Genomic DNA, 25,507 nt, shown 5'->3' on the forward strand with positions numbered 1-25,507 from the left:
TTTTTTTTTTTTTTTTTTGAGGGGAGGGGTTTGTTTTTAGAAGTCTTCATCTTTGAAAAATGGATACTTAGCCTTTTTTACTGGCTGAAAGTGTAAAAATGACCAACCAGAAAAAGGCTAAATTGGTTCACTGTATTTGATTCTCAACTCTGATGATAAAAATCATTTAAAAAAATTGCTCTAGGGACTTCCCTGGTGGCACAGTGGTTAAGAATCCGCCTGACAATGCAGGGGACACGGGTTCAAGCCCTGGTCCGGGAAGATCCCGCATGCCGCAGAGCAACTGAGCCCGTGCGCCACAACTACTGAGCCTGTGCTCTAGAGCCCGTGCTCTGCAAGAGAAGCCACCGCAATAAGAAGCCCGTGCACCGCAACTAGAGAAAGGCTGTGCGCCGCAATGAAGACCCAACATAGCCAAAAAATAAATAAATAAATATACATAAAAAGAAAATTGCTTGATGTTTAAAATGATTTTTGCTGCCTGAATGTCTGCTGTGTTGTGGATGCTGCTAATTTCAGAAGCAATCTCTTTTTCCTGTAAGTTGGAAACCCTCTCTTGGAAAGCACTTGTACTAGCAAGCTGGTGATGGATTCTGAGTCTTCTCTTCTGGCACTGTTTCCTTGTTTATGAGGAAATTTCCTCCATTGAAGCTAGAGGAAGTGCCCCCTGCCCTGTGTTTGATTAGCTCAGGGCCTTAGAATTTAAGTATTTTAAAAACTCGTGACATCCAACTTACAGGCATGTAAATAATATATTTTGGTAGTAATTTTTTTTTTTTTTTTTTTTTTTTTTTTTTGCGGTACGTGGGCCTCTCACTGTTGTGGCCTCTCCCGTTGTGGAGCACAGGCTCCGGACACGCAGGCTTAGCGTCCATGGCTCACGGGCCCAGCCGCTCCGCTGCATGTGGGATCTTCCCGGACCGGGGCACGAACCCATGTCCCCTGCATCAGCAGGCGGACTCTCAACCACTGCGCCCCCAGGGAAGCCCTGGTAGTAACTTTTTGAAGAGCCTATGTTTATTTTGTCTTTTGCCTCAGATGCATTTTGTCAGTATTGAACACTTGGAAATTGAAACACTACTAAATCAGTAGTAATTAGCTTTTTGGACTATTAAAACTGTGGTCATTATTGTAAAAAAAAGAAAAGTAATTAGCTTTTGTGGAAAATCTGGCAAGTACAGAAATTCTCCAAAACTTCTTTACTCAAAGATAATCACTGTTGAGGGCTCCCCTGGTGGCACAGTGGTTGAGAATCCACCTGCCAATGCAGGGGACACGGATTCGAGCCCTGGTCTGGGAAGATTCCACATGCCGCGAGGCAACTAGGCCCGTGCGCCACAACTACTGAGCCTGCGCGTCTGGAGCCTGTGCTCTGCAACAAGAGAGGCCTGCTCACCGCGATGAAGAGTGGCCCCTGCTCGCCGCAACTAGAGAAAGCCCTCGCACAGAAATGAAGACCCAACACAGCCAAAAATAAATAAATAATAATTTTTAAAAAATCACTGTTGAATATTTTGTTGTATTTCTTTCAGTCTTTTTTCTAAACATAGGTGTTGTCAAAGAAATGTCATTGGAAAAAAAAAAAAAAAAAAAGAAATGTCATTGGAATTGGGATTTTGGTATAAAGTTTCCAAATTGCAGCTTCTTGCTAAGTAATAATTCCCAAGTCATTGTGAATTCTTAGTGTTTAATGCCTCCTTTTTTCAATGAAAGTTTGTTCATGAACATTTGTTTATGGGGGCGTGCTTTTTAGGGGTGGGTGTTGGGGAAGGGGAGGCGGTGTCATTCAGGTATTGCAGCCATATACTGACTGTATGCTCTGGAAGTGCTGATTAAAATCGCTTTCCCCTAACGTCTTATCAGTGAGTGACACTCATTTTCTTATACTGGAAAACAAACTTTTGGAATATTCTCATGATATTCAGCTTTCGTTCATGGAGACCATAAAGTTCCTTTTTCCTCCCCCATCTAGACTACAGTTCCACTTGGTGATGGCCCAAAACGTGTTCCGGTGACTCAGCAATTTCCTTCTCAGAATCCGGTGTCTGCGAACAGTGGCCAGGCTCAGCGGGTCTTGTGTCCTTCAAATTCCTCGCAGCGTGTTCCTTCACAAGTTCAAAAGCTTGTCTCCAGCCAAAAACCTGTACAGCCCCTGAAGCAGAAGCCGACGCAGGCAGCCAGCGCCCCTCGTCCTGTCTCCAGGCCGCTGAGTAATACCCAAAAGAGCGAGCATCCCCAGCTCCCAGCACCTGGTAATCAGGGCTCTGAGGCTCGTTGGAGAGTCGTTCTTTTTAGTTGCTAAAAAAGCAAGTGTGTAGACGTGTGTTTATTGTTTGGAACCCTAGCTTTTACGTCATTTTCTACTGAGGATGGGGAGAGAATCTGGTGTCCGGGTGAAGTACCTGTGTCTCCTGTGGGCCAGGCTGGACTCCCATCCTCAAGGAAGAGTTGGCAGCCAGGGAGGACACAGCACCAGTGCCGTGTTCTTTGATTGCATAGTAGGGGCGGAGGGGAGGGATGGGGTTCTTGTAGCAGGTACTCTTGGAGCTGAACAACTTCAGGGTTCTGGGGTGTGGAGGGAAGTGCCCGGTGTGGGGAGTGGGTGGACTGAGGCGGGCCAGGTCAGGTCGAGGTGGGCACTGCTGGCCGCGGTGAGTGGGGCTTTATCCTGTGTGCACTGGGAAGCTGCTGAAAGGTTTTTGAGCGGAGGACGGGCTGACTTGCCTTTATAGAAAGCTCATCTTAATGTGGGGCATGAATTGGAGAGTAGCATTGCTGAACCCAGGGGTACCAGATAGGAGGGAAGCCATTGTGGTTTGGGGCTGATATGGCAGCAGCCTGACCTAGGCAGAGCAGGGTCGGTGCTAATAGTTAGCATTTACCAGGTGTGAGCGCTCACACAGCAGGCTTCCTTCATCCGCGTTGTGTCATTCTGTCCTCGTAACCACTCTACAAAGGCAGCCATGGTTTTTAACTTGGTTTTGTGGAGGAGGAAGCTAAGACTTTGAAGTGTTAACTTATTTGAAGACAGCCAGGATGGAGTGGTGCAGACAAATCCGAGAGCTCACTTAGGATGCAGACTTGACTGAACTGGGCAATAAACTGGACATGGGGATGGTGGTTATACTGGTGGCCTTAACTGAGATTGTGAACCAGGGAGGGGAAGAGTCCAGTTGAGGCCTGAATTCAAATACCTGACCAGAGCAAAATGTGCTGCTGTTAAGAGTTTGAAGTGCTGGAAATAGACAAGTGGAAATGTCCCATGTAATTTCCCCTTGGCCGCCAAGACAGTGGAAGGAGGGTGGTGGTTGGCTTATGTTTTGTTGCATGTTGTCTGTAGCAAATGGACAGCTGGCTGGCCCACCTCCTGGGGAAAAGGTGATGAGGTGGGAGCTTGTAATGGATGGGAAGATTGGTAATTCTGCTTTAGAAGCTCTTCATTTAGAAACTGAGGCTTCAGGGGGCTTCCCTGGTGGCACAGTGGTTGAGAGTCCGCCTGCCGATGCAGGGGACACGGGTTCGTGCCCCGGTCCGGGAGGATCCCACATGCCGCGGAGCGGCTGGGCCCGTGAGCCATGGCCGCTGAGCCTGTGCGTCCGGAGCTGGTGCTTCGCAATGGGAGAGGCCACAACAGTGAGAGGCCCGCGTACCGCAAAAAAAAAAAAAAAAGAAAAGAAAAGAAACTGAGGCTTCAAGGAGATTATCTAAGGGCCTAGCTATATGTATCTGCTTGTCTTTACTCTCGAAGTTCTATAAAGACTTCAAACAGCAGGAGTGAGGTTACAGTGTAGTAAGTAGTCTTTTTAAAAAATATTTTATTTATTATTTATTTATTTTGGCTGCATTGGGTCTTAGTTTTGGCATGTGGGATCTTCGTTGAGGCATGCGGGATCTTTTTGTTGCAGCACGCTGGTTTTCTCTTCTCTAGTAGTGGTGAACGGGCTCCAGGTCGCATGGGCTCTGTAGTTGAGGAGTGCGAGCTCAGTAGTTGTGGCACATGGGCTTAGTCGCCCCTCGGCAGGTGGGATCTTAGTTCCCCAACCAGGGATAGAACTTGCAACCCCTGCATTGTAAGGCGAATTCTTTACCACTGGACCACCAGGGAAGTCCCTTTTTTCTTAAAAAAAAAAAATAAATAAATAAAACTAGAAATAGTTCAGATCTATCATTCTGGACATACACTAATATTTTGGTGGCTATTCTTTGATTCATCTCTAATCAAAGATTTCTAACTTATTCTGTATAGTTATTCTAAAAACAGGTTTTTAACTTACTCTATCTAGGAAATAATCCTGAAAAGGAAGCAGCATCAAAACAGAAAAATGAAGAATCAAAAAGGTAAAGTTTTATCTTGTTTACAGAGTTCTGTGCCATCATTCTACTAGAATACACCATTTAATAGCAAATTTAGTTATGGGAACACTTTTAAAATAGGTCTTTATACTGTATTTTCACTTAGAAAATATAGAAGTTTCAAATTTCCAATCTTTAAAGAAAGGGAGAAGGAATTTTAATGATGGATGTTTATTAGGGACTCGTTTTTCTTATTGCTTTCCAAATTTAGAAATGACTTGTATGAATCTGCTACAGAAATGTGTGAAGCAAAAGTTCCTCTCTACCTTCAGAAGTAACTACTACATATGGTTTATCTATGCTTCTATACTTTTTTCTATTCTAGTAAAGAGGTGGAAGTTAAAAAAACAACAACAAAATGTGGTCCTATTGCAGAGCTATGGACTAATACATGACTGTCTGGGTATTTTGAAAGTATTGACAGAATTATTATACTTGTTCCTCATAATAAAGTTTGGCTGTATTTTCCCCTGCTCTCAGTCTCTGAACTGTCTAGATTCTAGAATGTGATAGGAGCCAGGAATGAATCCACAGCCTTTTTTGCTCTAGCGCCTGCCGGAGGCTTTCTGAGAATCTACATCCAATGGTTCTCACCCCACTGCCCTGCGGGCTCCATCCCACTCGCTTAACCAGAGTGGTGGAGGCTGTGCTTGGTTTGAAAGAGGCTCACAGGTGGTTTTGCAGCATTTTCCCTCTCCAGTTACTCATCTCATCCTCCTTACGGTCCTAAGTGTTGTTGTTAACAGGTCTGTGCTCCAGACCATAGTACTGCCTTGGGGCCCTTCCCAGCGAGTGCTTCAGCTCTAACAGGCCAGGTTGTTCCTTGTCACAGAGTCACTCAGCTGATGGCGGGTGGGGGCATGGGGGGCTTAACGTCTGTGGTGACTCATTAATTGTGGTTATTGGTTTGGTTCTTGCAGAGGGTACGTACTCAATACAACTTTGAATATAAAGTTTATAGGATGTCTACTACTCACTAATATACATTGTTAGAAAAGATGTGTTTTCTTCACATTTTAAAATGTTCAATTCTTTCCTAGAAGGCAGTGGGCTTTGGAAGATTTTGAAATTGGTCGCCCGCTGGGTAAAGGAAAGTTTGGTAATGTTTATTTGGCGAGAGAAAAACAAAGCAAGTTTATCCTGGCTCTTAAGGTATTATTTAAAGCTCAGTTGGAGAAAGCAGGAGTTGAGCATCAGCTGAGGAGGGAAGTAGAAATACAGTCCCACCTTAGGTAAGTTTTCAGATTGATGTCCAGGAAGAGTGGCATACAGAACTTTAAGAGTTAAATGATTGTAGACTTCTCTGTAGAAGGCTGGCTCCGTAGTACTGCGGAGTGACCAAATTCACTAGACTTAAGTGCCGTGGTCCTGAAACATTGCTAGAAGGTTTGTTTTGTTGATGGAGTAATTTACTGGAGGTGTTCTTGTTTTGTTTTGTTTTGGTGGATAATTAAAGGGAATGATACCTTTGAGTTCAGGTGCAAACTGGCAGCCTCCAGGTTGACTTTGGCCAGTGGATCTTTTTCTTTTTGCTTTCAGTGAATTAAAAAAAAAAAAAAAAAGCAAAACAAAAGACCAGATAGCCTGTGCTCGGCTGTCCACAGTTGTCAGCAGCATATACCCCATGCCACTCGTGAACGCTGCCTGTGTTGTCTGTCTCATGCTGTTTGGGTTTCAACTACTGTGGGAATGCCATGTCTTTTTTTTTTTTTCCAATTTGCAGAGACTTAATATTTATCTGAATTCTTTCCCCACCTAAGAATATAGATGGCCTAAAGTAAGACAATAGTCTTAACTAAACCCAAGGTCCATTAATACCTTGAAATGCATGTAAATTGATAGCAGTGTACATCTTTTTCTTACAGTGGGTCTGTAGTTTCAAATTCTCAAGGGGGGTTGAAGTGGGATCTGTGGCCAGCAGCAGTTTTCACCACTGGTTTCACATGAGCATTTGTTTGATACTCAGGACATATCAGTTCCAAAACCAGGTGTTAGAGTGTTCGTCTTTCGTTGCAGGCATCCAAATATTCTCAGGCTGTATGGTTATTTCCATGATGCTACCAGAGTCTACCTAATTCTGGAATATGCACCCCTCGGAGCTGTCTATAGAGAACTTCAGAAACTGTCAAAGTTTGATGAGCAGAGAACTGCTACTGTAAGTTTTCATTTGTTCAGACGAATTCTGTTTCCTCTATACCTGTCCTACCTAGCAGTGTACCTTTCATTATATAATAGAGGGGGTTTTGTCTCATGGGAAGATAGCTTAATCAGATCAAATATTTGAAACGGAAAAATCAAAATAGCTTAGGTGTACCTTTTATATACAGATAAAATCAGGTACCAAATGGAATATTGTGGTTGGTTTCCACAGCTGTTTCTGTGGAAATGTATAGTTGCTCTCTTTAAAAAAAAAAAAAAAAAGAAAAAATTTGTTTTAGATTAGTTTTAGACTTATAGAATAACTGAAGGTAGTACAGACTTACTTTCTCCTATTAATACACACCTGATTTTCCTATTTATATTTTATCAGTGTGGTACAGTTGTCATAACTAATGAACCAATATTGGTACATAACTATTGACTGAAATCCATACTTCATTCAGATTTCTTTAGTTTCTCATGATTAGATGAGGGTCACGGAGTTTTGAGAGGAAGATCAGAGGTAAAATGCATTCTCGTATCAAGGATACATACTATTAACCTGACTCATCCCTGAGTGTCGGCCTTGACCACCTGGCTGAGGTAGTGTTTGTCAGGTTTCTCCACTGTAAAGTTACTCTTTTTCTCCCTTTGCATGCTCTGTCCTTTCAGAGGAACAGCCCATGGGGGGTTATGTTTCATCTCCTATAGGGCAGGGTATCGACATAAGTTATTTGGAATTCTGTACCAGATATTTCTCTATTCTCCATTATTTATTTACTTTCTCATTTTTATTTATTTATTTTTGACATTTGGAAGTAATGTTCACTTCTTATATATATTTAGTAATAAATTTTGTAATCCTGAAGGAAAAAATAATAGAGAAATGGGGCAGAAGGTAATGTTTGAAGTGATAATGGCTGGGGATTTTCCAAATTTGATAAATGATATAAATCCTTTGATTCACCAGACGAAATTAATCCATAGACATAGAAGACATATAACAACAACAGATCTCCACACCAAAGGCAAAATGATGTTAAAATAGTCAGAAAATGGAGTCAATCATTTATTAACATGGACTCATGGATTATTTTATACTTTGAGTATAACCTAATACCACTTTGCTCTCATTGTCCCAGCTTTGGCCGCTGGGAGCCCTCTCGTGGTTCCTGTGTCCTTTGGATATGTCCCTATTGTGTGTGTGCGTGCACGTAAAAGCACTTTCTTGTTTTCTGGTGCTATAAGATGTTCCAGCTTCATCTTGTACATTTCCTATCCCAGTCTTAGAATTCGTTATTTCTCCACGGAGCTTTGGTTCCTTTTATTGGAAAGTGTTATTAGAAACCAAGATCTGGGCGCTGGATATGATCATTGCTACTGAGTGTTATTACTTCTAGGCTTTCAGCTGACGGAGAGCAAGGAAATATGTGTATAGTAATCCATGTAAATGCATGTATCTAAAAGTATTTCTATATTTATCCATCCGTATCTATATTAAGCAAAACATGAGTCCATTATCACATGGATCATTTTACCCTCCTCGCTTGCTTATCTGTAATCTCCTCCCCAACATTGAGAAACTTGGGTTCCACCCTCCGCCATCCATTTATCTGTTCAATCCCAGTGTTCACGTGTAGTGGTAGCATGGTTAACCAGTTACCCTGTGGGAAACAGCTGTATGCATTTGAGATTCATCTGTATCTTTTTAGGGTTTGATAGCTCATTTCTTTTTATTGGTGAATACTATTCCATTATTATCTCTTCACCTACCGAAGGGCATCTTGGTTTCTTCCAGTTTTCAGTGATTACGAGTAAAGCTGCTATAAACAATTGCATGCAGGTTTTTGTGGGACATAAGTTTTCAAACTGGCTGGGTAAATACTTAGGGGTGCGATTGCTGGCTTGTATGGAAAGACTACATTTAGCTTTCAAGAAACTATTAAACTGCCTTCCAAAATGGATATACCATCTTGGCCTTCCCACCCACGAATGAGAGTTCCTGTTGCTCCTCACCAGCAGCTGGTGGTGTTGAGCCTTTTGGATTTCAGTCTTTCCAGTAGGTGTAGAGTGGTGCCTCAGTTTTAATTTGCAGTTCTCTAATGACGTACAGTGTCGAGCATCTTTTCATGTGTTTATTTGTCACCTGTATATCATCTTTGAGGTGTTTCTTCAGATCTTTTGCCCATTAAAAATTTTTGTTGTTGTCTTACTGAGTTTGAAGGGTTCCTGTGTATTTGTGATACGTGTCCTTTATCACGTTTTCTCCTCGTCTGTGGCTCATGTTTTCATTCTCTTAACTGTGTTTTTCAGGGGCAGATGTTTTTAATCTTAATATAGTTCAACATTATCAGGTCTTTGACTTTATTGTGTGAAAATTATTTGAAGAAGCTGAGTCTTAATTTGGGCTGTTTTTTTGTTGAATTAGACGATGATGGGCCTGTTGAATGGTGGTTACTTCGTTCTTTTTCTTGGTGGAGGTCTCTGGGTAGTATGTACACTCATTTTCTTTTTGGCATTGATGTAAATGGCATTAAGTTCAGGTGGTTTTACTTTTATCTTCTGATGAAATCACAGCACTATTGGTGAATGGCCCTCTGGTCCTGTCTGTGCAACGAGGACGTACTATTTTAAACTTAAATATTTGCCCTTTGGATAAGTAGAAATCTATTTTATTTGCTTTTTAAATATTAGTTAACCAAACTAGTTTCTTATTTAATTGGCAATTAATATTTGTAGTACTCAGTTTTCCTCAGTCCAGATGGAGTTTACTTTGGTGTAAACAGATAGCTATTTGAAAGAAAAGATTGGTTCTTTCTAGATTCCTTAGTAGTTTGGAGATATATACATGCACCTGTTTTTCTTTTCTGATTAATTAAAATAAGACTAATTCTAGAGAAGTGTTAGGGACCTTTACGTGTACCCACAATCTAATGTGGGAGGTGTGGAGGGAGTTGGGTGCCAGAGAGCTCTGGTTCTTGCCGAGGTTTGAGCAGGGACAGCCTGTTGCCCTCCGGAATAGTAACGTGTGCTCCTAGGGCATCATCAACCCAACTTTGGTGCAGGAGACGAGTTTTCTTTGCCTTCACTTTCAGTTTATTATGGTCTAAATTTTGGTCTCTGGCTTTGGCTGAAAATAATGAAAAATGTCCTTTCTGACGGTAACATCTGGTTTCTACCCATTAGTACACCTTTTTTGGTACAAAATAATGTTCAGTCCTGTCTAGAATTACTTTTGGGAAACAGACACTTCTCTAACTTAAGTCAGAGCTAAATATATACTGTAAAACCATTCTTATTTATATGTTAAAGCAAATTCTGGACCTGCTTGCTAGATCTTTTAGTTGAAATGTGAACAAAACGAACGAAAGGACTGACTTGCTTGTGTACTTTGAAGCTGACTAATGAATTACTATGTAGTGTGTCCCCAAATTTAGCTCACTACTTAACATGCCAGGACAACTGCTCTTAGTTATTGTTCAGGATTTTTTTCCTCCGATGCTCTTAGAGTAAAGTTTTAGCTTCAGACAAATCCTCTTGTTTTAAATTGGCCTTGGTTTAAACATGGGAATGGTCTGTACTTAAGCGTTTTTGTTTTAAATGTTAAAAACCGTTTACATGTCTGACTCCCTAATTTATACCAGTTTTTCAATATTGTCTTAATTCATTGCTGCTGGGCCGTATGTTGCCACGTGGGGATGTAGTGCTGTCTCGGTGTTTTCCTGTCTTTCAATATCACATCTGCTGTGCTAGCAAATAGCGTAGCACAGAATCACTTGTACTTAATGCTGCACACTAAATTGGTTTGTTTTCTTGTAGAGTCATCCATTGTCTCTAGTTTGGCTTTAAAAATCTACGAAACATGTTAAAATCTATGTTGGGTTTCCTTTCAGAAGAGATGTCTAAAATTGTGTTATATAAATCTAAAACACAGATTTTCAATACTTTTTTTTTTGAATAGTATATCACAGAATTGGCAAATGCCCTGTCTTACTGTCATTCAAAGAGAGTTATTCATAGAGACATTAAGCCAGAGAACCTGCTCCTTGGATCATCTGGAGAGCTTAAGATTGCAGATTTTGGGTGGTCAGTACATGCCCCATCCTCCAGGTATGTAACTTCAGGCGTGGAACTTGTTTGTTTGGTTTCGCAAAAGCCCAGGGGCCAATCGTGAGCTAAATAGTAAAATATGTGAAGTATAGATGTGTGCTCAGTTGGGGCAGGTAACTGACACACGTACTTTGGTGTGATTTAGGCCTGATAGTAAACTAGTGTCTTCAAGAACATTTTTATTCTGCAGCCATTTTGGGCTGTTTATCCTGTCCTAAGCCTGGGGTTAAAAGATGCGTAATGTCCTTAGAGACTAATGAAGGGGACAAATAAGTAAAAGACATGACAAGTGTATGACAGGTGAAGTGCAGCATGTGTACGGGGGCAGTAACACCTGACTGACTGGAGTGAGGGAGACTCCACTGTTTCCCGGACCAGGAGACAGAAGGTTCTGAGGGCATCGCTTGCAAAGATCTAGAACCAAGAGCACAGTTCTTCAGGGAACTTAAAGGAACCAAACTGGTTTGGATGGAGCTTTCAGGGTGGGGGGGTAAAAATTCTTTCGTCCTCTGTCAACAGAACAGTCCTTTCCTGTCTCCTCTTAAAGTGGAGAGATCAACGTAATGAAACGATTTAAGTGAACTTTGCCAACAGAGCTAAAACATTTTCTCCTTTTTAAAATTTAAGTGGAGTTTAAGTGAGCTTTTGGAACCACATGTGAAGTAGGGCATTTAAAAGCATACGTCCACCAATAAGAGTCTGTCAACTTTGGGGTAGGTCTTTAAAAAGTTTTAGCCAGATTACCTTAAAGCCAGTTGAAAAAAAATTGTGTAGTCTAAAATAGATGCCATTGGGTGTGGGGAGCTGTTTTTGTTACAGACCACTCCTAATTGTTTCCAGCAAGGCACTGAATCTGCTGCTGCAGTCTCTGTTAAAAAAAAAAAAAAAAAAAAAAAGTCTCATGGTCTGCCACGGGTGGGAGCTGTTGGCACCTGGCTTCATGGCATCGCAGGGCTAAACTGTACCTTAACCCTCCCAGTGGTGTCATCGTGACAGGAAAGGTAGCTGATCCTTTTCTGAAGAGGACACTGTGTAAATGTTGGTCACTTCTCTCGCCTCCCGTACCTTGGTAACTGTAAGAGCTCCTTCGATATTGTGCTGTCATTTGAGAACCCCCCGATTCGGGCCGTCTCCTGAATCTCGGTGGTGATGAGAGGCTAGGTGTCTGGAGAGGTAGCTCCTTAATCCTGGGTCACCATGCAGTCGAGCGAGCATTTGTGCGCTCACTGGGCACCAGGGAAAGAATAACTGATGTAAACCAGCAAAACCTGCATGGTCTTTGCTCCTGTTTTGATGTTTGTTTCCAACCTCTATTATAAAAACAACATACAGACGTGCTGCATTGGTCACCTGTCGATCCAGTGCCTACACTCAAACAATTGTTAACGTTTTGCCATGTTGGGTGTGTCGTCTACGTACAAGTTGCAGACAGTGTGCTTTGTCCTTTGAGTGCTTCAGTGTGCATCTCCTAAAAATAAGGACATTGTCCCGTATAATCACAACCATTATCACGCCTAAGAAGATGAACAGCCTTATTGATATCTGCTATTTAGTCCATGTTCAAATTTCCCTAGTTGTCCACAAAATTTTATAGTGGTGATACTTTAAATCCTATATTTTATATCATTTAAGGAAGTTCTGGAGTTGGACAGATTTGGAGTGCAGCTTGATTGCTAGCTGTGAGATCTTGTACATCTCCCTGTCTAAAAGTGGGGATTTATAACAGTACCTGCCTCGTAGCACAGGATCTAGCCTAGGAAAAGCGCTCAACGTTAGCGTAATGGTTGGTGATTTTGAGCAGCTGTTGTGCATCAGAAACAGAAGCACGTCAACCTGAACCTGCCTGCGTTTTTAGGAGAACCACCCTCTGCGGTACCCTGGACTACTTGCCACCTGAGATGATTGAAGGCCGGATGCATGACGAGAAGGTGGATCTCTGGAGCCTTGGGGTGCTTTGCTATGAATTTCTAGTTGGGAAGCCTCCTTTTGAGGCAAACACATACCAAGAGACCTACAAAAGAATATCACGGGTAAGACATCACTAGAAAGGACCCATCATTCCTTACCAGCCTCGACTTTAGGCTACGATCTGAGTATTTATCCTGTTCTCTCTTAGCCACGTTTGTGACCCTGTCACTTATTGTACACTTACCCAGGTGGAATTCACATTCCCTGACTTTGTGCCAGAGGGAGCCAGGGACCTCATTTCCAGACTGCTGAAGCATACTCCCAGCCAGCGGCCCACCCTCAAAGAAGTACTTGAACACCCCTGGATCACGGCAAACTCAAAACCATCGAGTAGTCAAAAAAAAGAATCAGCTAGCAAACAATCTTAAGAATCTATGGGGGCAGAAATCCTCGAGACAGGGCTGCTGATAATCTGCCTGGAACAGGCTGCTGGTGTATCTCCCTGCTGCCTGCCCACCGTCGAGATGCTACAGGAAATACTGTTTATGAGCAGGCAGTGCTCGGCCTCCCAGTTCAGAGCTCCACCTCCGCAGACACGACACTCTGCAGTGGGAGTAGCTGTGGTTATATAATCAATCTGGAGGCAAGGTTCAAGTGCAGCCACCCCGCAGCCTGTTTTGAGTAAGGTGTCCTTGTGGAAGATGGACTCGCAGCCTGGCTGTGGGGAGGGGCGGCTGTTTGGTCCTGACTCGACCCGTTGAAAATCTGTGCAATAACTCTCCAAGTCCCTGTGTGCGTGTAACTTATCGGGTGGCCCAGTCTGGTAAAGCTGTCGGAATGAACATGTGATTCTTTCTTTTAAATGTTAAAATAAAGACTTTTGTATAGACTTGTATTTTTACCTCCATGGCATTCCTTTAGGACCGCTCTCAGTGTCTGTCCAGTACCCCTGCCTAGCCTGCTTCTTGGTCCTCAGCCACTTACCTCCTGGTGAGCCTGAGCGGGGGCCTCTGGGGGACCACCAGAGCTGCAGGTGGTCAGGACGGAGCGGGGGAGTCCTGCACATCCACACCTGCCCATCCCTGGCCTCTGACTGTGTTCTCAACAGGATGGCAAAGAGCTTCACACGTGGGGTGAACCAGTTCTTGGCAAATGGATTTTCCAAGCGTGGCTTTTGTCCTGATTCTCTGGTGAAGGAGTGTTTGCCTTAACGGAATCCCTCCTCCACAGCCGTACTTGGATCTGGGCGCTGTCAGTGTTCATCGTGGCTTATAAAGTGGACGCCTGCTGCCCCTTCAGTACAGCTGGCAGAGGCTTCCCTTCTTCCCCTTGTCACCTGGTTCCCACGGCACACACTGGAGTTGTGGCATCTGTGTGAACTTGAAACCTGAGTCCACAAATACACCTGTCTGCAGTACATGGGTAATTCTTTTCACCACCTGTTCACTCTTGGCCTAGAAATGAGGAGGTGCCATGAGAGGAGCTGGCCTCACGTTCTATGTGTCCCTATCACGTAAAATGACGCTATTTCTAGCTGCCAACACCTGTGCATCAACCAAAGATAATGAACTTGACCATAATGAAGGCAAAGGTGGAAGTGCTGAACTTACTGGGAACTAGGAGAGGAAACATGCTTTCATGGCCAACTTTCAGTGCAAGAGGCCTACAGAGATCAGAAATGTCTACACAGAAGGACGTGGCTATACGCTTCCATGTCAGAGTTGCCGAAGTAGTTGTGGAAACTTAAGAACTGAGTAAAACTGCCGTGTCCAGTTAGCCCCGTTGGGACAAAGGAGCTTTTGGTTCCCACAGTCTTGAGCTTTTACATCCCGGAGTAGTAGTTCATCCATCCACCCCGGATGTAGTCAACACAACATGACTAACCCCACCAGTGACACTAGCTAAGCTGTCATTTCCCCAAACAATCGCACAGAAAAGAGCTCACTGTAGCAGCACAGCATTAATAAACTAGTCACACGCACTGCCGCTTCATAATCGGCAGCAGTGATGGCTTTTTGAGAATAAAAAGTTCTTCGTAAACTTTACAAAGTGTTTATTTGTTTCACGGAATTTAAGCTCCTCATTTTGTCAGATAAAAAATTAGAGGTGAACAATGGCTTACGTGTCTAAAATAGATCATCAGTTTTATTCCCCTAGTTCCATAAAAACAATGTAAATACAAGTGATCTGTACATCTTGCTGGTGAATTCACATAATGCTGTAACTCCCTGGTCCTTTGATTGCCTCTCCTCTCTAGTTACTCTGTTCTGTTCTGACAGCTGGCCACTGGAGTGGAGTGGAGTTGGGGCTTACAAGAGAATGCTACGGCTATTTGGTATGATAATTTGTTTTATTGCTTGCCCTTTCAGTCCACTCCCATTCAAGCCCTTAAACCTGTAGGAATCCCTATCGGCTTTTTTGCATAGGCATTACTCACGAGTTGAATGGTTGGGAGGCCGGTGAGGAAGGTGGTTAGGAGCCCAGAGCCAACTGTTCACACACAGACAGCAACACAGAAGTGCTGGTCCTGTCCTCATGAGGAATTACCTAGCACTGGTGCCATCTCTCTCTGATGTGGACGTGTCCTGGGAATTAGACCCCAGAAAGGCAGTCTAATTCCAACTTTAAATTGCTAAAACCTTTTGGCAGTGGGCTAACTGCTTTAAAAGGGTGGGTGGGGGGTGGAATAATGGATCCACTTTAAAGATCTTGCAAGTGGAGAATCTGGCTCACAAAGATTCTTATAAAAGTTAACTGAAATAACTGATTGACATGGGTTACTACGGGCTAACGAGGAAAAACTGTCAGTAGTCAGATCTCAGTAAAACCAGGATGATCAGTTTATAGTTCCTTGAGTTTTCTGATTGTCACAAATGTAGTTAATCAAACCAAAAAACTAAAATAAAAAACAAATCTGGGAGCCAGAAAGATAAATGCAACCCCTGAACCATGGTGGCAGGGCAGTTACACTGGGGTTCCTGGAGTGTGCAGCCAGTGTCCCGTCAGTGATGCTGAAGCCCACGGGAATATAGTCCTTCTCCGTTGCTTGCTCCTGACTGTCTCAAGGAGGAAGTCTCAACTGAGATCTGTGTGCTTGCATTTCTGTTCTTAACCAATGTCCCAAACAGAGAACGAGGGGCCTAAAGTCACACACCCTTTATCTGGTAAACTAGCTCGGTCCCTGCCCGGCCTGTATTATTATTTTGCGGTTGTCTCCCATTTACAGCAACTGATAGTAATTTTACTTTTTTAGAGAGTGATACAAAATCTTTTTTTGCATACATAATTTTAACTCAATTTAAAAATATAAGTAGCAACACAATGTAAACACTGTGACACTAGTTCTGGAATGTCTGAAGTCTGAGACAGAGCTGGTCAGGCCAAGATTGTCTCAGCTTTGCGTATATGTACAGTATCCAGATTCCTGAGGACACAGGCGTCCGGGGCCAACTGATGGCATTACTACTGGATGAAGTTTCCGTATTTTACCGAAACAGAGACAAATGATTCTGACCTACTTTGATGAAGTTTGGGAAAAATCAGCTGAGGCAGGCCCCATCATGTCCAGATTTGAAGGTGTCTTGGGATCAGTGAAACGTACCAGAAATACTTGTTTTTCTTTCCCCCCAAACAAGTGTAATGAACGTCAAAGTGTTGATGCTAATTAAGGTCCTGATTCCATATTGTGAAGTCTTAAATTCTGCTTCATTAATTGTAGCACTGGCAGCTGTTCTGCACATTACTGCATATTAAAAGGAAGGCCGCCTGACAGCAAATATTGGAGGAAGGGGAACTTTAAAAACCAGCTTAGTGAATCGCTGCCCTTTAAGAACGTGAGCAAAGATTAACCCCTGAGGCTACTTTCTGCACGCAGACCCTCACCAGTGATCCTCCAGAATGGAACATTTCCTGGCTGACAGTTCTGTTTCAGATGATAACTCAGTGGTGATGCTTTGCTGACACTGTAGATGGTGCAGACAAGCCCTGTGATGAACAGCATTACCAAAACGAATAAAGCAAAAAAATTACAGTGATTTGAAACCCTGAATTTTTGCTGGCAAAAGTAAATGCTATTCACGAGAAGACAGCAGCTAGCCCCTTCCTCACCCCCACCATAAACCCTACATCATAAAACCAGTCCAAAATGTATCATTTCAAAGAAATAGGTTTTCCGGCCCACAGTTGAAGAGTTCATCAAGGCTTCGCAGCTGGAGGTTTAAAAATTCCCACTTTCTGAAAATACCTGACAATCAGGGGCACGGAAACTAAGGTAATGCTTATCCTCACGGGTGCGAACAGCTTGTGGATGGCATAGGCCACCACGAAAGTACTTGTGCCTGCTGCCATTTTCGACTGTACCAGTGACTCTTTAAACCCGAGTTTAAGCAGGATGGCTGACATGTCCACACCACTGGAGGGGAGAGAGGCAGACAGACAAACACAAAAGGGATAGAGTTAACCGATCAATTTGGCTATGACATTTACAGTATTTTTAAAAATGTGATGAAAGTAGCTAGATGAATACAAAGTCTTAGGAAAAAAGTTCTTATTCCCAAAGACACTTGGATGACAGCGAAAAACAAATATCTACTACTGTCAAAATCTTACCTTGAAACAACCATGTAAAACATGCCCAAAGAGATTAATGAGATTCCAATGTGCAGTGACACACCCACGGCACCATATTCTTGAAAGATCTTTTTCAGCTGCTGCGACTTGCTTTGCTTTTTCTCCTCTGTACTGCTGATGTTGCCGCCTGTTGTCACAGCGATTTTGCTGGTGTCCTGCGCACAAGCCAAAGAAGGGGAGACGCTTTGGGGCAGGAGCAAGGATGTTAGTGGTCATCGACAGCCTCAGATTCAGGCAGCGCTCTGCTCTTTCCTGTCCAGTGAGAGATAAGTTACTATCTTTGTCAGCTGAGGCTAATGCCCGCTAAGCCACTGAGTGCAGTGAAGGGCTGGGTACCAGGTACGATGGGCGGTACGATGGGCAGAACGATGGCCCCTAAGATGTCTAGGTCCTCGTCCCCAGAACCTGTGAATATGTTACCTTACATGGCAGAAGGATTTTGCAGGTGGGATTAAGTTAAGGATCTGCGATGGGCAAATCATCTGGGATTTTCTGAGTGGGACCAGTGGGACCTTAATCATAAGGGTCCTGTGAGTGGACACAGGGGGGCAGGAGGGTCAGAGAAGCAGACGTGAGGAAGGAAGCAGAGTCAGATTTGCAGAGATTTGTGCTGCTGGCTCTGAAGACAGAGGAGAAGGCCACGAGCCAAGGAGTGCAGCACCTCCAGAAGCTGGACAAGGCAGGAAATGGATTCTCCCGTAGAGCCACTGGAAGGAACCAGCCCTGCCCACACACTGACTTTAGCCCTGTGAGACCCCGTTTGGGCTTCTGACCTCCAGGGCTGTCAAAGAATAAATGTGTGTCGTTTCATGCCTCCAGGTTTGTGGTGACGTGACAACCATGCTAGACTCTACAAGACAGTGGGTACGAAATAAAACGGAGCAGAAGCCGTGACGTATCTACTTCTGGAATCAAGATTTACCCCTGAGATCTGAACGGAGAAAGGGAGGGCTAGTTCTCGGGCCATAAATGCAGCGGCCGGATTAGTACAGAAAGTATTCATTGCGTGGGGTGTTTGTTAACAATTACTGAGCATCTACAGGGCCTGGAATGTTTGGGAGAAATAAAAACAACAACCTTGGATTAAAGAGACAAAACTCCTCAATATGGAGAGTGCCTTTTTCATCAAAGGATTTCTTCAGCTCTAACGACAGACCTCAGAGCTCTTCTCACAGGCAGCATCTGGGTCAGTCAGCTCCGGCTACTGACTTTGCAGCGGGACGGCTGCTTTCTTGTATTTTTAGAACATGCTGCAGTGGAGCCATGCTTCAAAGGCTGCGGTGGGGGTGGGGGGGGTGGGGACACATGACATGCAGCGTGGCATCCCCAGGGACAAAAGTGAAATGACACAGGTGCCCAGGGCAGCAGCCTCCAACCGCAACGAGGCACAGGTCCTCCTCCCGGCCCTGCCCTGCTTCAGAGCCCCTGCTGGCGGGCAGGTGGGAGCTTTGACCAAGCACGTCTGGGGCCTCCCTGTAGACGCTGCCTTTCTCAAGAGCTCCCAGGGGACCCGGATGCTGCTGATCCATCTGTCTGTGCCCAGGTGCCCAGCCTCTGATTTCATAGATGTGGGGTGAGGCCTGGGCACTGCGATTAGATATCAGTTCCCCTGGTGCTTCTAAGTGATCAGCCAGCGTTGCCAGGTAAACTACCTGCTCGGCACTCTCGCCTCCCCTTGCCCTGCTCCTGCCCGCCCTCAGCAGACTCTCCACGTGGCAGTCGCTTCTCAGATGTACCTGCCTTGCAACAGACTGGAGTGAGCCACTTCCTAAGCTGGAAACACAAACGTCACCTCCTCCAAGAGGCCCTCCTTGACCACCTCAGCTGCCTGCCCTCAGTGGCAGCCATGCTATCACATCTCTACTTCCCTCTCTGAGATTTCTATCTTCAGGAGTTGTCCTGCTTATAATGTAACAAATATAACAAATACATGTATGTAAGCATTCCGTTCTTCGCTTGTTTGCTGTTGGCCAGAGGCCCGGAATGTGTGGTTTCAGGGAGCAGGGACCTGGTCGTCTTGCCCGGCTCCTAGCACTGGGAGGGTGAAGGGACCATCTCTGCCCGGTGTATTAGGGGTCGAGCTGGATTGCATGCACAGGTACTAGGATGTGATCAAGAGTTTTTATTTTTTTGGCCACACCACACAGCTGTGCCTTGGGATCTTAGTTCCCCGTCCAGGGATTAAACCTGCTCCCTCGGCACTGAAATCACGGAGTCCTAACCACTGGACTGCCAGGGAACTCCCTGATAAAGAGTTCTAAGTGCAGCAGGTCCCCTTCCTCCTCAGATACTTCTGGAGGCTTGCCCACCCAAGCCTCGTCCCCCCATCGCACGCCAGGCCCGCACTGTGTCCTCCATCCCTCGTGCTCATCCATGCTGTCCCCTAAGCCAGCAGCCCTGGTGGCCCACCCCCGCCCTTCCATCCTCAGGACTTGACGGTGTCTGCCCATCAGAATCCACTGCCCCGCCCTCCACCGGGCCCACTGCAGTCGGCCTCCTGGGCTGTTTTCTTTCTTTGACGGCACTCGGACCAGACCTCCCAAGCTACTCTTGCCCGGGCTGTAGGCAGGAACATGAGAGACCAGGGGCCACCCAGGGGCCCGGGGCCTGACCTCGCAGGTCTCCCATGAGGGGCTGACCCTACAGAGCAGCAGACAGGGCTACTGACCGGAGGGGCGCTGAGCGGTGCCAGCCTAGGTGGGTTTAGGGAACGCTGCTTCAGGACCACCTGGCCCAGGCCCCTCATCTCTCCCCTGGGTTACTGTGATGGCCTCCCTCCCAGCTGGTCCCCCAATCCCACCCTTGACCACTCAACACAGTGGCCAGAGGGAGCCTGTAAAAACCGAGGTGGGATTACAGCACCACCCCCGTCAGAGGCCTCCTGGAAGCACCAGCCCCTCAGCCCTCCAGGCCCGCCGCCCCCTACCCCCATTCTCCTTCCTGCTACCCATTTGGGCCACGTGGCCTTCTTGCTGCTCTAAGCAGGCCAGGCCAGGACCGCTCCTGGCCTTGGCATCTGCTGCTCCCTCTGCCTGAATGCTTTTCCCCAGACCTCCTCATAGCCCCGCCTCCAGGTCTTTATTCCGACATCACCTCAGGGAGGCCCTCCTGGAGCACCCTCTTTAAAACCGAGACCCTCACACAGCTGTTCCTGTGCAGTTCCCTCCCTCGGGCCGTCACCACCTAACGGCCCGCGTGCGTTTCTTCCTCCTCCCCAGGGAGGTCCATCCACTTTGGTAACACTTTTGCTGGTATATAGATTACAGGCCATAAAGTCCACCTTAAGGTTTAAAACGTACAGTCAGATGGTTTATGTGTGTTTGCAGTTATGCAACCATCACAAGGATCTAATTTTGGAACATTTTTGTCACCCAATTAGCAGTCACTCCCCACTCCTCTCTGCCCCGTCCTGATGGGGAAAGGCAAACACGAAACTCCTTTCTGTCTATGGATTTGCCCTTTTTGGACGTTTCATGTAAACGGGGCCATACAGCATGGGGCCTTTTGTGACTGGCTTCTGCTACAGACTCAATGTTTGTGGAAACCCTACCCCGCCCCAAATTCGTATGTTGAAACCGAATCCCCACCAGGATGGTATTTGGAGGTGGGAGGTGACTAGGTCATGAGGGTGGAGCCCTCACGAATGGGATCAGGGCCCCTGTAAAAGAGACCCCAGAGCGCTCCCTTGAACCTTCTACCATGTGAGGACATGGCAAGAAGACAGAAGACAGCTGGCTATGAACTCGGAAGCAGGCCCTCACCAGACACTGAATCTGCGCGTGTCTTGACCTTGGACTTCTTGACTCCAGGACTGTGAGAAATGAATGTCTGCCGTTTAAGCTGCCCAGTCTATGGTGTTATAGCAGCCCGAACAGACTACGGCAGCTTTTTTCACTTATCAACGTGTTTTCAAGGTTCATCCACGTTGTAGCAGGTATCAAACTTCATTCCTTTTTATGAAGCAGAATTTGATTCAACTGAAATACAAAGTACAGATTCTAAAATTTACTCTTCAGGGCAAGCTGGGAGCCACAGTACATTTTGCCCTACAAAGAATGTCTGCAGTGTCTGGAGCCCTGTTGTGTCTGGTAACCCCTGGGGCAGCCTCTCAGCTTGGTTTCATGCTGGACAGGAGGGCTTGGCTCTGGACCAGCTGCCAGAATGGAAGATAAACCGTGGCTGCTGCACGTACGTAGAAGATAAGAAGGCACAAAAGCAGACTCTCCTACTGTCCCCAAAAGAACTAAGTAAGGCTCAGTGAAGGGCCACATTCCACGCACGGCGAGGAGGGGTGGAATTCAGTCTTGGATTAAAACTTGCCCAGAATTGGGAATTCCCTGGTGGTCTAGTAGTTAGGACCCTGCGCTTTCACTGCCGAGGGCACGAGTTCAATCCCTGGTCAGGGAACTAAGATCTCACAAGCCGCGCAGCGTAGCCAAAAAAAAAACCTTTCCCAGAATCATCCTTGATTTTTAATCATACACAGCAGCTACTCACTTGCCCCTGCTCCCAAAAGAGTTGGCACAAAACTCAGATTTATTAGTTGAGGAGTCTTTTCATTACCTCCCAACTGAAAGAGCATCTCTTTTGTTCCCAAACTGCAGTTGGGACTGAAAAAAAAATTTAAAAAACCAAACAAAACCCCAAAACACCTGGAAGCTTTAAATTAAAGCTTCAATTAAAATTAAATCTGTTTCATTAAAGGCTGCTCAGTCCCTGGGAATTAAGTGTTAAGGTCCTAAGGCGGGAGACGAACTGTATCTCCTCTCTGCCTTTAGCTTTGACTTCTGCGGGCTTTTTTCAGACTTAAGAAAACAAACACTTAAAAAATGGGGAGTGCCTACTAAAATCCAGTATCCATTTATGGGGTCCCAGAGGCTGGTTCTGATAGGCAGGAAAGCATAACGTTTTTTGAAAGGTTTTAGGAAAACCACCAGTGTCCTCAAGAGAGGCCCCTTCTATTGAGCCAGGTACCGGGCTTAGCACTTTAAAGGCGCCATCCCATAAAAACCCTCACAACCCCACGACGTGGGCACCTCTGTCGCTCCCACTTTGACAGATGGGAGACCAAGGTTTGGGGCAAAGCTATGAGCTGGCTGGCGGCGCCCAGACTGAGTTCTGTGCTGCAGGCTCCCCTTCATGTCCCCCAAGAGCTGAGCATTCCTCAAGGAAGAGCCTGTTCCAGAACGTCAAGGCTCTGGAGGGGAGAAGGAAAACTGTCACCAGTACCCTTCGGTTGGGCCAGCACCGCGCCCTCCCTGTTCTCTGACGCCCAGCAGCCAGAATGGCCGCTGGGAGCTCAGGCTCCTTCTGATAAACAGCTCCCCACCCGCCTTTTGGCTGCGGATGAAGTGCCCCGGATGGGAGATCTGCCAGGCCCTGATAGGAGGAGCAGTGGACAAACCCCGGTTCCAAGAGCCAAACAACGTCCTGAGGCTGATGACGGGTGAAAGCCCCTTTCACTTCCCACCCTGGACATCTGGCCCAACCAGACTTCTTTATGTCCCCTCTGTCTACTTGCCAGGACCGGGTGGAACTGTCTCTCTCTCTTTCGAGAGCCCTTTTCTGTACGACCTCTATTTTGGCAAAAGGCCTTTTGGCCAGAAAAGAAAAAAAGGCAGCCAGGGCTTCCCTGGTGGCGCAGTGGTTGAGAATCTGCCTGCCAATGCAGGGGACACGGGTTCGAGCCCTGGTCTGGGAAGATCCCGCATGCCGCGGAGCACCTGGGCCCGTGAGCCACAACTACTGAGCCTGTGCGTCTCGAGCCTGTGCTCCGCAACAAGAGAGAGAGGCCGCGATAGTGAGAGGCCCGCACACCGTGATGAAGAGTGGCCCCCGCTCGCCGCAACTAGAGAAAGCCCTCGCACAGAAACGAAGACCCAACACAGCCAAAAATATATTAATAAATAAATATTAAAAAAAGTTATTCCTTAAAAAATAAAAAGGCAGCCAGACTTCCAGCTACAGAATAACCAGTATCTACTGCAAGACAATGGGAGGGACAAAATTTTCAGACAACAACAGACAATTTCCTGTTAGCCAGTGCTGCAGTTAGTTTTTAACTTTCTAGAGTTAGAAGCTTATATGGACAATTTTCTTCCTTTTATCCTGGAAATCTCTTTAATCATTGTGGGTCATGCATTTTTCTTCCTAACCCTGGAGGAGAATAAAGAGACTGAAATAAAGGAATTTATGAGGCGATGACATGCAAGGAATGGAAACTTTTCAGACATTCATTTCTTCGTGAAATATCACCTTAAGAACCTGTGATGTATCCTTAGTCGCTGCCCTGGATGCAGACAACATCTACCTCCCCCGTGTCTGTTCTTAGATAAGTGCTTTCATATACCTGCAGATGGCTCTCTGAGCCCCAGTGTCCTACCTCCCAGTTCTCCCTCACATGCTGCCTTTTCAGGGAGCCCTTCCCTGATGACCTTATTTATTAAACTGGCAGCATCCCTCCCTGCAGCCCTGCCCATCTGCACCCTCCCTCCCCTCTTGGCATTTCTCAGTAGCACCTCTCACATCAACAAGCCTGATATTTTCCTTTTCTGTTTATTGTCCCTCCCCTCCCACTAGACATCAGGCTCCCTGAGGGTGGGTAATGTCTGTTTTGTTCATTGCTCTATCCCCCCCATCCCCCGCCTTAGAGCAGTGCCTAGCACAGTGCAGACACTCACGAATAAGTGAGGAACACAGCACAGCTGTTGAGGGCAGAAGCCTTGGAACAAGACTGGTTTGGGTCCCAGTTCTGACAGGTAACCTCTGTGTGATTCTCAGAAAGTTACTCAACCTCTCTGGGCTTAAGCGGGGGGGATGACAGTATTGCTTACGTCACAGGGTTGTTGTGAGGATTACATGAATTAATATTTTCAAAGTACTCAGAACAGTGCCCGGTACAAAGTAAACACAATATAGTGTTTATTATTAATATTACTTATTGCATGAATGAAAACAGGTGTCACTCTAAACAATCTGAACTTGTGAGCAATTTTTGGCTCATTCCTCAAACCTTCCTGACCCTTCTAATACAGCCTTCTTACTTTAATAAATATGGGGTGGGGGAGCAGTACACACACACACACACACACCTGCCAGTGCCAGGCTCACAAGACAGACCAGCAAGTCAGGAGGACATTCCATACGATAAGTGCATAGAAGATGCACACCCATGGGGCTGAGGAGGGGGCCAGTGGAGACACCCAAGGTATCACTGGTGGTCAGGGAAGGCTTCCGGGAGGAAGGGACAGCTGGGCTGATCCACAGAGAATCACCAGGAGACAGCTGGGTGTGCGCGGAGGGTGCCAGACGCATGAGGATCCCCTAACTGGGCTCAGGAGGCAGAGACAAGATCTACCACCTGTCTGATGGGGGAGCAGAAGGCAGGGAAGGAAGTTTCTCCACCTGTGGCAGAGGCATGGTAAGGTCATGCCTATGCAACATTCAGGAAGCACTGGCTCCCGGTGGCACCATGTTGAGGCCCACATCAGCTCATGGAACTGTTCCCCAAACTATTGTTGGAAAGGTGCTATTTTAAAAGCCTGCAAGGTCAGCAAACAGGCTCAGAGGCCTTCAGCACTTGGGGTAGGGCTGCACCGCTGGTGAGTGGATGCAGGCAGGCAAAGGGACCAAAGGTGCAAAGCTCCAGGCACTGCTTGTCCCAACTTGTTAGCTCTGGATCTCCAGACTTCACTGCTTACCACCTTTTTTCTTTAAGAAGACCCACTTCAAAACTTTCAAAAAGGGACAGTCTGCATTACCATTCTGAATGGAAACCCGTTTTCAGTTAGCATACACAGAAGCAACCGAAGTGAAATATTGACGCAATGAAGTAACACTGGGTTTCTTGCGCGCGTCCTGCCTGCAGTCTGACAGGGAGGCCTGCCCTCTAGGTTAGATAAAAAGGGAGTGGCAGCAAGTGTTGGGGGGGTGTTAGAGACCGCAGCACCCACCAAGCCTCTCTCCTCGGCCCAGGGAGGAAGCCCCGGCGCGACTTCAAAGGGAACAACTCTACCGCCCAGTGAGAACGTCGATACCAAGCCCAGGCCCCATCTCCAATCCTCCCGTCCACCACCACAGTACAGCCTGACGCTTTGGGATCCTGGGATCACCTGGAGGTTGTGACCTTGGGCAGTCACCACACCTCCCTGAGCCTCAGTTTCCCCTGCTGTGAACTGGGAACTCGCTTCTTTGACTTGTAGAGATCTGAGGCCTGGGGACCCTGGCGGTGCTCGGTCTCGGGCAGCTGCGCGAGTCAGGCTCTCCTTCGGCGGAGATGGGCCGACGATCGGGGCGCGCGGGGTTCGGGGTGGGGGCGGGGAGGCTTACCTGGCGGCCGTGGCAGTTCCCGCGGGCCGCGCGCAGCAGC

General features: G+C 46.1%; 2 protein-coding genes across 4 annotated transcripts in view; one reads left to right on the forward strand and one right to left on the reverse strand.

The window, feature by feature from the left end:
* Positions 1 to 13,399, forward strand: part of AURKA (aurora kinase A) — an 18,001-nt gene extending 4,602 nt beyond the window's left edge. Inside the window, exons 3-9 of one of the 3 annotated variants that reach the window (XM_024750218.1) lie at positions 1,973 to 2,252; positions 4,284 to 4,338; positions 5,394 to 5,585; positions 6,370 to 6,508; positions 10,454 to 10,602; positions 12,458 to 12,632; positions 12,759 to 13,399. In XM_024750218.1, coding sequence (XP_024605986.1) covers positions 1,973 to 2,252; positions 4,284 to 4,338; positions 5,394 to 5,585; positions 6,370 to 6,508; positions 10,454 to 10,602; positions 12,458 to 12,632; positions 12,759 to 12,938 — 1,170 coding nt within the window. In that variant the 3' untranslated portion in view covers positions 12,939 to 13,399. Of the gene's footprint in view, positions 1 to 1,972; positions 2,253 to 4,283; positions 4,339 to 5,393; positions 5,586 to 6,369; positions 6,509 to 10,453; positions 10,603 to 12,457; positions 12,633 to 12,758 lie in introns of those variants that run through there. The other 2 variants (XM_024750219.1, XM_024750220.1) reach the window with 2 other exon arrangements.
* A 1,147-nt stretch (positions 13,400 to 14,546) lies between these two features.
* On the reverse strand, positions 14,547 to 25,506 carry MIMS2 (mitochondrial inner membrane scaffold 2; the record flags this gene model as incomplete). Its single annotated transcript, XM_024750185.1, has 3 exons — positions 14,547 to 16,921; positions 17,119 to 17,294; positions 25,468 to 25,506. Coding segments are annotated over 3 exons (432 nt in total), but the record flags the coding sequence as incomplete, so codon positions are not given.
* Position 25,507: the final 1 nt, after the last annotated feature.

The sequence above is a fragment of the Neophocaena asiaeorientalis genome, unplaced genomic scaffold, assembly GCF_003031525.2.
Source record: "Neophocaena asiaeorientalis asiaeorientalis breed wild unplaced genomic scaffold, Neophocaena_asiaeorientalis_V1.1 scaffold606, whole genome shotgun sequence".
In the NCBI taxonomy this organism is placed as follows: Eukaryota; Metazoa; Chordata; class Mammalia; order Artiodactyla; family Phocoenidae; genus Neophocaena; species Neophocaena asiaeorientalis.